This window comes from Scatophagus argus, chromosome 6, assembly GCF_020382885.2.
Source record: "Scatophagus argus isolate fScaArg1 chromosome 6, fScaArg1.pri, whole genome shotgun sequence".
NCBI classification, from domain to species: Eukaryota; Metazoa; Chordata; class Actinopteri; family Scatophagidae; genus Scatophagus; species Scatophagus argus.
In genome coordinates, this window is record NC_058498.1 from 18,156,469 (window position 1) to 18,167,834 (window position 11,366).

At 45.0% G+C, this 11,366-nt stretch overlaps 1 protein-coding gene across 4 annotated transcripts; it reads right to left on the minus strand.

Annotated features, from left to right (window-relative positions):
* Window positions 1-39: 39 nt before the first annotated feature.
* On the minus strand, window positions 40-11,233 carry pfas (phosphoribosylformylglycinamidine synthase). 4 transcript variants are annotated; one of them, XM_046390557.1, is made up of 29 exons: window positions 10,839-11,233; window positions 10,034-10,106; window positions 9,703-9,828; window positions 9,420-9,555; window positions 8,569-8,674; window positions 8,268-8,466; window positions 6,676-6,781; window positions 6,426-6,566; window positions 6,208-6,332; window positions 5,973-6,101; window positions 5,752-5,889; window positions 5,371-5,499; window positions 5,177-5,250; window positions 4,940-5,096; window positions 4,796-4,857; window positions 4,549-4,710; window positions 4,185-4,421; window positions 3,862-4,092; window positions 3,504-3,684; window positions 3,336-3,419; window positions 2,970-3,125; window positions 2,568-2,687; window positions 2,341-2,486; window positions 2,045-2,252; window positions 1,689-1,774; window positions 1,481-1,595; window positions 1,253-1,402; window positions 962-1,102; window positions 40-697 (listed from the first exon to the last, which is right to left on the minus strand). In XM_046390557.1, exons 3-29 carry the CDS (start codon window positions 9,821-9,823, stop codon window positions 387-389), a joined length of 3,951 nt encoding a protein of 1,316 aa, XP_046246513.1. In that variant the 5' UTR covers window positions 9,824-9,828; window positions 10,034-10,106; window positions 10,839-11,233; the 3' UTR covers window positions 40-386. The 4 variants fall into 4 exon arrangements, with proteins under 4 accessions (XP_046246513.1, XP_046246514.1, XP_046246511.1 ...); XM_046390558.1 differs by having other exon boundaries at window positions 10,034-10,102; window positions 10,829-11,233; XM_046390555.1 differs by lacking the exon at window positions 10,034-10,106 and having other exon boundaries at window positions 9,703-9,831; window positions 10,838-11,233.
* Between the last annotated feature and the right edge of the window lie 133 nt (window positions 11,234-11,366).

The window sequence follows — 11,366 nt, forward strand, 5'->3', positions numbered from 1 at the left end:
GCTGGTGGAGCATTTCTTTGACATATGACACAATACACACATGTTTTATTAATTTATTTCTGAGCAAATTCCATTTCTATAGTTTCAGCAACAGTGACAATATTGGGAGATGTTATTGGTAAAAAACTGTTCTGAGAAATATACTGATTGCCAGAATGACACCTATAGAATGTAAACATAGTCCACAAAAATCCAGTCTCAAAGTTATAAAGTATTAGAGCAGGCATCATTAATAACGCAAAGACACGGACCACATCAAGGTACCACAAGAAATAAAAAGCAGAGTAATAGAGTCATGTAAACAGAGTTTCACTTGACCAACAACCTAACAAAGACAATAATACTTTGATCTCACTGACAGCATAAGAAATGTAAACCAAGTGTTACTACTGAGTGCTGCTGCACCAGACAGCTGCGTTTTTGAACAGACGTAGCCAGGGTGAAGGTGTGAGAGAAGGTCTGAAGTCTCTCGGGGCCCAGGGCCACTGCCAGCCCAGGGTGCAGCGCTCCGGGTGGGGCATCATGGCCAGGTGTCTGCCGTCCCTGGAGCAGAGCCCTGCTATGCCCTGCGGGGAGCCATTAGGGTTCAGAGGGTACTCTTCAGTGGGGTGACCGTGGTCATCAAGGTAACGGAGGGGGGCGAGCCCATCAGAAATAATCTGGTCCTGGGCCCGGGAGCTACGGAATTGCATCAGACCTGCGAAGGAAAGAGGTTGTGGGAAAAATCAATGTTAAACACAGCTGCTGATTGCAGAACAGGCTGACCTGCGACTTGTGAGTCAGCAGAACAAGCTGCTGTTGTGCAAGTTGGAAAGTTTCACGCCGAGTAACCCTTTTTGTTATCAGTTATGATTAAATGCTGCATTCGTGTCCTTCACAGCCAATCTGTCTATCCGGGCTTGATGGTATATTTAGTAGTTAAGTTAAGGAATACTACACGATATACATGGCAATAGTGTACCTTCTCCATGTGCAACCCAGACCCCCAGAGCTGAGCCCTCCATGCCTCTGAGCCAGATGGACGGGGACCCCTGGATCCCAACGCTGACGAACCGAGACTCAAACCTGCCAGACTTATTATGGCTCAGCACCACTTCAGTGCCTGGGGATAAATTAGAAAACATTGGAAAGCGATTCAAACTCAGCACCTACTGCAAAAGCGTGTTGACTACCTTCGTTACAAATCATGACAACAGGATTGTTTTTCCTGTCATTACTATTATAGGCAACATTGTATGCCTTTCCCTCTTACCTGTCCCATCGTCGCCTTCTCCCACCCAGCCCAGCAGCGCGAGGAGCTGGCAGCCATTACACACACCCAGACTCAGTGTGTCTTCTCGCTGCCGGAAACGATCGAACTCAGCCTTGGCCTTGGGGTTATACGCAACAGTAGCAGCCCAACCTATTATTAAGGGTGGATGGTGTTATACAAAAATAATACCCTCTATCAGTCCGACTGTGTGTATGTATATTTACTTGCCTTTAGCTGATCCCAGGACATCTGCGTAGCTGAATCCACCAACAAACACGACTGCTTTGAAAGACTCCAGAGTTAGTGAGCCAGAGCACAGGTCCTGCATGGTGACATCCCACACCTACACACACACACACACACACACACGTAGATGAGCTATCAGCTAAGTCTTTGGTCAGCATTTTTCCAGTTAATAAAAATCTGAATAGCTTACTTCAAACCCGGCCATATACAGAGACACAGACATCTCTCGGTCTCCGTTACTGCCCTCCTCCCTGACCACAGCAACACGAGGTTGCCCTGCAGCAGAAGCAATAACACACATAAAATAAAAATATCATGCAAAAAAGATGATTTTCACATCACTGGACTTAATACTTTTTATGTTATACAGACAAAAAGACCAGTTTTAGACCAGTTTTAACTGCTGTATGTAATTATTTGTAAGAGCAAACGACTAATGTAGTCATAAAAGAGAATAGGATTACTTGATCATCAAAGTAGCAATTAGTTGCAGCCTTGGAATACAACTAACACTTGGTAAAGGGTACCAATCCTATTTGGTCTTACTCAGCTGGCTGATGCTGGACATTTCAGAGGGGTCAAAGGTCAGATTGAAGTAGGGCTGCGTCCTGTTGGCTAGCCCTTCTTCTTCCTGTTTAACACAGATCTCACTGGCCTGGAGGCGCTCCAGCTGGAAACTGGTGTCTTCCCATAGTGCTCTGAGGTTAGGCAACGTCTCTTTCAGTACTTCCTGTCCATCCACACGAACACTGACCTGAAAAACAAACAAAGCAAGCACAAAACAATGACCATCACAGGTGACATGGATGCGCTTAAGGTACACGTTGAGGCTGACGGCTCACCAAAGCCTCTGGGCCGAAGGCGCAGGTTCTGCCGATATGATGGCACTGCACACCTGCATCACTGTATCGCTGACACACTGTTTCTATGTCACGCTGTGAAACCTCCAGAACCAAACCCAGCTCCTCGCTGAACAGCAGCTCCAAGACTGTGCAGACAGTTGAGGATTACAAATACAGTTTATATCCTGCAAGTGTGAATTTAGAGGAAAACAAACCAGCTCACTGACCTCCAGTTCCTTGTGATGACAACTCAACATCAATCCCACGGTTTCCAGCAAATGCCATCTCCAGCAAGCAGGAAATAAGGCCTCCATCGCTGATGTCATGTCCTGCACTCAGCAGCCGATCTGAATTTTCAAAGACAGTAAACTTACAATATACTTTGATTATCTTGACCAAAAATGAGGTTGCTGTGCTATTCAGGATGTAACAAGTGAGCTACCAGATCCTGCAGCTCTTCATTAACTGAAAGTACACAGCAAAACCACCAGGTGGCAGTATATCACAATACAAAGCTGTGGCCTGACAATTAAAAGAACATAAAGCTAAAGAAAAGTTTGCTCAAGGACTGAATCACAGTAAAAGTTTTATTCTTTTCTTTAGTTCTTTGCTGGGGGGTGAAAGCTGACCGTGTATAAGTGTCTGTGTGGCGTTGAAGCAGGAAGTCAATAGTTGTGGCTGGTCCAGGTCAGGAGAGCAGTCTCCCAGCTGGCTGTAGCACTGAGCGAGGGCAGAGCCTCCAAGACGATGATGACCTGGACTGAGAGGAACCCACAACAACACGCCTGCAGACAAAGGACAAAGGGTCAGAGGCAGGCTGGCTGTTACTGAGGAGCATATGTGTGTGTGTTTGTGTCAGTGTTATAGACAAATATGTGTGTGGTCTGGGTGAAGTGAGGATATTTTCTATTCAAAAGTCCTATTCCCATTCCTTAACTGATTATCAGCAATCTCACTGGACTGTATATGTTCCTGTGTGTCTAATGGTGAATTACCTTTGCCATCTGGGTCCTCCAGATCGGGTGTCACAGTGGCTGTGATGTCAGGACAAACAGCATATGTGGAAATAACCAGAGCACCTGAAATCGTGGGAAAGACAAGTTTAACAAGACGCACACACAAACATATTTACACAGAGAGACAAACACACACAGTGAGAGTACCTGGAGCTTTGACTGTCTCTTTCCCCACTCTAGCAGCCATACTCAGAGAGTCCTTGCCCCCATCGATAGCCACACCCAGCTGATCCATGATCTCACACATGGCTTTGCAGGCATCCCACAGACAGGCTCCCTCACCAGGCAGTTTGGCAGCCCACATCCAGTTACCACTACATTTCACATCCTGAAAAACACGAGCAGGAGAGAAGGGTAAACAACAGTTCATACTAACTCCGAAGAAGACGTAGTCTGCATAGTTATTCAATTTAGTGGGGACAAATGGAAGGTCTATTCATTGAAAAGGATCATCATGCACTTGGCTTTAAATGTGTGCTTTTCCTCACACAACCCCTGCACTCACCCTTAGAGCTGTGACTCTGGCAAACACCAGATTGGTCAGAGCCTCTCCAACAGCCATGCGAGCCCCCGCCGCAGGGCAGACCAGGCCCTTAATTGGCTGTTCCCCAATGGCAGTAGCTGCTCCCTCCAGGCTGAACGGTGACAAAGCAACAACAGCCACGTCGGCCAATGGGGTGTGAAGAGGGCCGACGCATTGTTGCTGGGCAACCAACCCAGTCACAGACCGGTCCACCTGAGAGAGGGGAGGGAGCGAAGACACGGGCAGTCACAAAGTGTCTGCATTTCTAAAGACAGTGTAAGACAGTGACAGACAGTATCACACACCTTGTTGGTCAGGTAGCGTTTGGATGCCACAGCAGGCAAACGTAAAACTCTGTTCAGCGCATCTTTGACTTTCAGCCCGGGAGGAAGAGCCAAAGGCGGATGGCTTGCGGCCAGTCGCTCCATCTTAAACACCTTCTGCGGCATCTTGCCCAGAACCCACTGCAGCTGCAGGTCGACGGGACAGCGCCCACTCGCTGCTTGGTCACTGCTGCCTCCCTCGTCATCCACCAGCACAATCTGTGGAAGATTGAAATAAACACAATAATGCTGCTCTTGAGTCTATTTTAGTGTGGTACTTGAGTTTGTGAGGACTGATTAGTCCAGTGGATGCGCGCCGAGCCACTTGATGCAGGCTGAAACATGCCTTGCCGTCTCCAGTGATGTTTCCCACAAAGTCAACAGGGCACTTCTCCCTCTGGCACACCCTCTCCAAGAAGCACCTGTCTGACGGACGGAGAAGCAGGGCATTGCTCTCCTGATACTCAGCCCCCCACAGCTCCAGCACACTCAGTGTAGGGTCACCTTTCTGGAGAACGAAGACAGAGAGAAAATAAAAACAATAAGTGATATGAAATGAGAATTAGCAGAACTTGGGCGTTCACCTTGATTACCTTGAATCTACTGCAGTAGATTACAGCTCCGGCCGGCTCACTGAGCTCTTTTAGCACATTACCTGAAGATGATAGTATGATTTAATATGTTCAACATTTGTCTCATCAACTAAGCTTTATATAAATTCTAAAATTGCTTTGTACCATTTCCTCCCGCCCCCTGATCGTGTATACTGCAGATTGGGTTCCCACTGCGTCTTTCTAAACAAGCCCTGAGAGCGCGATTCATCTTCTGCTCCATCTCTGCATCTCCCCTCTGCACTGCGCCCAGATCCCTGTCGCTGGAGTTGTCTCCCTGGACCTGTGAGACAAAAATGTACTTAAACACTGTGAAACTTGTGCACCGGGTGAGCTCGCTGCGAGCCACTGCAGCGAATGTACCTCTACAGAAGAAGCCGCTCCTCCTCCCACGCCGATTCTGTACACTGGCCCTCCAATTTTCACCACTTCCATTCCTGATTGACGAGCACAGCAGATTAGTAGAGGGACACTGTGAGTCATTGATCGATATGTGTAAATATAGCAGCATTTGTACTGATTAAACACATTTCACACACACTGAGCTAAAGCATTACCAGCATCTGCCTCTTCTTTCTTTACATGTTTATCGTCAATAGAACCCAGACCACCACTGAACATGATCGGCTTAATCCACTCTCGGCGTTCTCCGTTAGCCAGCCGCATGCCGAATGAACGTGCAAAACCTACAGGCGGGAATAAAAACTCTTTTTACAAAAATTCTGAAACAGTTTAATGTAAATCCATCTATGAATCCATCCAAAGTTACAATCGGTTACAATAAATGGTCAAACTAGAGAAGAAGATCCTAACGTGACAGTTTCTCAATTTATAATTTAATTACAACTTAAACAGTTTTTAATCAACTGAGAAATGATGAACCAGTAAAGAATGAGCTGGTTGTTTAAATCTAGATGTGCCTCAGCAGGGCTCCCTACCTGACAGGACAGGTTCTCCAAACTTGTTGCCGTAGTCTGAGGCTCCATCACTGGCCTCAACTGCCACCTGCAGAGGAGGGGCGAAGCTGGACGGATACTCCCAGCCCTCGCCTGAAGACTCCCAGGGAAGATTGTAACCTGGAGTGATAGAAAGTGAGAACAGACATGTTACTGATATAATGTCAAGTGAAGAAAGTGAAGCATACTTTTGTGTTGCAGACCTGGTATGTGCAGGTTGCCGAAGCAGTATCCTGCAGTTCCTGCGATGACGTGGCCTCCCTTTCCAGCACTCTGGATATCTCTGATGCGACCTCCTGTCCCTGTGGTGGCACCGCTGAACGGAGCTACACCTGGAGGTCGGATGGGATCAATGATGGTTATTTGGAAAATCCATAAAGGAGGGGGAAAAAAGACACTTCAGCTGTAAGTAAACACAATGTTTTTGGGTGTCCTGACCTGTTGGGAAGTTGTGTGTCTCTGCAGTAAAGATCACATGTCTGAGGGAGAGCCGGGTTTCATATGGGCTGGCTTGAGATGGATCTTTGGGGTAAACACACTCAAGCTCTATCCCTCTGATTCCACTGGACACACACACACACACACACATTACGTATTGAGTCGGTGCAAATAAAAACAAAAAAACAAAGCACACACGATGCTGTTTCCACTCCTACCTGCTGTTGTCGCAGAACTTGATGACATTGTTCTGGTTGCTGTGCTGCTGGGTGTTCATTATAAGACTGAAGAGAGTCTCTTCTTGCTTCTGCCCGTCGATTTCCATCCGCCCCCGGAAGAACCAGTGACGACTGTGCTCGCTGTGACACCGGGGTACAAAGAAAACATTAGTGAACACAAAGGAACAGGAAAAAAAACCTGCAGACACAAAGCCGTACTGCTAATCTGCTCACTGCAGACGAACCCCACCTGTTGGACTGGGCCAGGTCGAAACACTCCACACTTGTGGGGTTCCTTTTAATTCTCTGGAACATTGATGTGTAGTAGTCCAGATCCCAGGAGTCAAAGGCCAGACCTGTGTTAAGAACAACACACATTATGGGATCTTGCTAACTAAAAGCAAAGAATGCCAAAGATGGACAGATACGTGCATGTTCAAACAGCACTGCAGAAATCAACCCAGTGTAGTTTTCAATAGTCTGGACAGGATGCAAAATGAAACAGTCAACACACACACACACACACAGTATCCTCTGTATGCTTCAAGACAAACAGAAACCCAAAAAAAACTATTTATACATTTATGTCCAATTAAATGTCATCATTTCAACTTTACAGAGACAGAGTTATGATAAAAGTCTATTATCTGGAGCACATGCAGCTTTAAGATGAGAAGATAAGAATCTGTGTGCCTTTTACTGAACACCACGTTCATTTCAACTGGAAAAGCAAAACAGTGAAAGTGAAATCAGTCCTTAGAGAGAAATAAGCAGCCATAGTGTCAAGAAATTTCAGACAGGCCCTTTTTCAATAATTGCCTCTATTCACCGCTTGAGCATGGGAGAGCCTACAAAGTAAGTACTGAAATTATTCTCATCTATTCATGCAGCCTGTGAATATTAATGAAGCTGAACAGAAATTAATAAGCAGAGCATGAACATAAGCACACACACCACGTTCTTTGGCAGTGGGCAGTGACTATCAATACATGAACGTGAACTGCATTGTAGTTTTGGTCCATAAGGGTCAGAGCTGAGATGATTAGTCTATTAATCAATCAGCAGACTGACAGAAAATAAATCCCAAATCTGGTAGTGATGAGAGGATTTGCAGCTTTTCATTTTCTTGTTGTTGCAGAAAAACTTAACATCTTTGTGACTGACGAAACAAGCAATTTGAAGACATTGCTCTGAGCTTTAGGAAAAGGAAATGGCCATTTTTCACCATTAACAACATAAACAAAACACTTGATCAATATTTATCTGATTTAAGGCAAAAGACATAAGTAGCGTGGGACTATGGGAGTTGTTGTCTTTACTGTTAAATGCTGATGAAAATCCATCACTTTAATGGGAAAATGCTACATATTAACTCTTAAATTTCTCACTTCATTGTTGTACAGTTGACCCTGAAAGTCAACAGCTTAGCACTTGTGTTGTGAGGAAAAAAAGTCATATAATCTGGACTTAAAACCAGATACCAGTCAGATCATCTAATTCAGTCTCTAACTTTTCATTACACTGATGGAGAGCTTCTCTCTTTTTGGGTTTCATCTGCTTTCACGTGACATTATTCACAAGCTGAACACAAGCATGCACGTGTGAGATAATCAACAGCATCACTGCTGTCCTGTGACTTTAACCAGCTAAGTAATAATGCCATGTGACATTATTACTTCCATCAGCAGACACAGTGTACTCACAGAGAGCTGCAAGACTGACGAGAGGCATAAAGAAAAAGAAAAGAGAGGGAGGTTACAGAACATTAGGGACGGTGAGAGGCTGAGTAACAGGAGTACAAAATGGAGAGGCTGAAGCTGAGTAGTGCTGAGAGAGCCTCACCCAGATCATTGTTTGCCGTCTCCAGGGCTGCACGACCCTTCCCCAGGATGTCCACCTCAAACACTGGCTGCGGTTTGATTTCCACAGCGAAAGAGGTGATGGGATGTTGATAGATGCATTCTGTCATATTGTCATACAGACATTCAATCAGCTTCTTCACATCTTCATTCAGCTCCTTCACACTCTCTCCATTCTTTGGCTGGAGGAGAAGGCGAGACAGATGTCATCAGCTGCACGAACACGAAGTGAAAACTAATCCCGAATCAGTGCTGTGGAAAATGATTTTTCTGTGTGTGCAAACCTTGATTAGAAACCTGCGAGACAGCTCGATCCGTGTGACATTCCTGAGGCCGACACTCTGGCAGATGGACACGGTGTTAGTGGACCAGGCAGTGGAGAAGTTCAACCTGAAGAGCAACACAACAATGACATTTACTTTTGTTGTCTTTTCATGCTTTTCTCACGGCTGTTGGGTTTCCCTGACGTCACTGATTCCGTGTCTTGAAATCATTAATGAAGTAAAATGTGACCATATGGTTATTTCTTGCCTAATGGAAGTCATAAGAATAAAAAAAAACATGTTTGTCCTCAGTCTGTCTGACAGAAGGAAATAATCATCTAAGATTTCAATATTATCCTCCAGTGAACACAGTCAACATCTGCTCGCCTTCCAGGAAAAAAAACATTTTTATTTACTTTATTGTAGCAATAGGAAATCACTTAAAAATGGTTACTTTTAGGTCTACAACAGATAAGACTGCATGACTATAAAAATCATAAGGCTAACACAGCCTCTTGGGGTACCAAGTGGGTCTTTTTGTCTGTTTAATGTGTTACCTGCAGGCGTACAGAAATATGCAGATTTCCACCCTAAATGAAGCTCCATACTTTGGTCATGTGATGACCACTGAGCCATCTCCATGACAACACCATCCACTAATGAAAAGTCTTTGGAAAACTACACAAATAGCTAACACATGGACCTTTTGCTAAGATGTTTTCAGGAACTTAATATATTGCAACCCGCCCATCAGTTTATCAGTTTTAAAATGTACTAAATGTAATGAAGAACATAAAGCCCACTGTGGGACAAACACAGAGCTACAGCATGTGATACAGGTCATTTATCATCCTTAGTGGGCGCAGTGGTACCTGGGTCCAATTTCCACCAGTTTCTCCCCGCTGCCCTCTGTGAGGTTTGGTTTCTCAGACAGCGGCTCTGCCTGCAGGGGAGGACGGAACAACCAGAGAAGAACTTCCTTCTGCTCAGTACTGAGACTCTCGCAGCCTGCAGCCGAAAGCAGGAGGAAACAAGGAAAAACAGAAGGTGTGTGGACAACCTTGAGGCTACACAAAGTGAATTTATACATCTCACACTCTTCACAGAACCTCTGCATCTTCAATTATCATCACACACTCACTGTTACTCGCTCACCTGTCAGCTCCACATTGTAGCACAGCTCAGTGGCGACTGACAGCTGGGGGTAGAGCTTGGCTGCCCTCTGGAAGGCTCGTCCATTCACGACTTCATTACTGTAGAACCTCACTACAGCCATGAGTGCTGGAGAGACAGAGAAATCAATCTAGTGTACAGACTGACAGGCTTTCATTAATAAAGTCAATCACAAAACGTCAAAGATGATGAATTTAGCTGTTATCTGTCAATGGTACTGATTTATTCTGTCTGAAGCGCATATTCTAAAGTAATGGATCACTAAGTCAGAGGTCGGTATAATGACCTCACTGATCTGCTCACTGATGCTGACCTTTGTATCCAGATCAGGTCAGATCGATACAAATCAGGCAGCAGGTCACCTGTGACGCTGTGCAAAAACCTGCAGCCAAACACAAATGACGACACCCCAGTGTGTTCACACCATTAAATCATTTCACTGAAACATGTACAGACGATGTTTCCATGTTGCAGTCGTCTCATGGTAAATCAAGCTAACCCCAGTTTGTATACTTTTGATTCAAAAGATGAAAAATACTTATATATCAATACAGAAATCCAAAGGGTGATCAGTGCTGCTGGCCTGCAGCACAATAATTTCCTCAAGAAAACTGTTAACATTTTTGTTTTCATGTAACAGTTTCACAGCAGCCTGTTAGAAAACACAAGGCTCACATATTCAGTCCTGATGTTGTGGCTCATTCATTAGTAAGATAAACCCATCGAAACTGAACACACACACACACACTCAGCCTTCTGACAATCAGATCATTGATTGTGTGCATGTTGCAGGTCACACATTGCACGGTCAGGAGCTTTCTGTTATAGTCCTGACCGCATCCAGACACACACACACACACACACACACACTGACGTGAGTGATTGCATCAAACATCCCGTCTACAGACACAACATAGAGAATACAGAGGATAAAACTTGTTAACGTGTGTTTCTTTCTGTGAAACAATGCCTGGAGTTTCCCAGTTGTTAACAAAAAGTTGGGACTGCTTAGCATGTTTTGTTCCTTCTAGTTCCTTGTGTGGGAGCTAAATGGCTAAAAGGTAGCAGAGTTAGCAGAAAGCTAGTTAGTAACGTTAGCATGACTTACCTATAGCCGCTTCAGTCTCTGTATAGGATGAAAAGTTGAGTTGCCTCTCAACCCCTGGGGTGCCGGAGAAACCTCTGCTCGTTGTGGATGGACAGATGGCGGTTTGGTTGGAGCGGTCTGCAGGCTGTCAGGACAGGATGGATGGACGCATACACCCACGTGGGAGCCGCTGAAATCCGTGCGCATGTGCAGCTGCTACTCTTCTATTAACTTTTCACCGATTGAGCAATTACAGGACAAAATCTTATGACTCCGCAGAAAGACCAGAAATACTGTGTGTTGATGCAGTACAAACTATCTAGCTGTCTATTGCGATTACTTTAGTTTTCTTGTAAGGGACAAACAATATTGTGTGATAGTCTCGGTTTTAGCTTTCACTGAGGGCGGTGAGGTCATGTTGCCCGTATTTCTTTGATAATTTGGAAGTTACCAGCCCACTTTTTACGGCTAAAACCCATAGTGTGTGTTAATTGGTTGGTTCAGTTTTCCAGGATCAGGTTATTTGCTGTGCTGTATCATATTTATTACACAAGGACTG

Coding starts and splice junctions, on each gene's coding strand:
- pfas (XM_046390557.1), bottom strand. CDS start 9,823: ATGGCTGTAGTGAGGTTCTACAGTAATGAAGTCGTGAATGGACGAGCC. Junction 1,596..1,688: donor TGTATATGGCCGGGTTTGAA/GTAAGCTATTCA, acceptor GTGTGTGTGTAG/GTGTGGGATGTCACCATGCA. Junction 698..961: donor CTGGGTTGCACATGGAGAAG/GTACACTATTGC, acceptor TTTCCTTCGCAG/GTCTGATGCAATTCCGTAGC.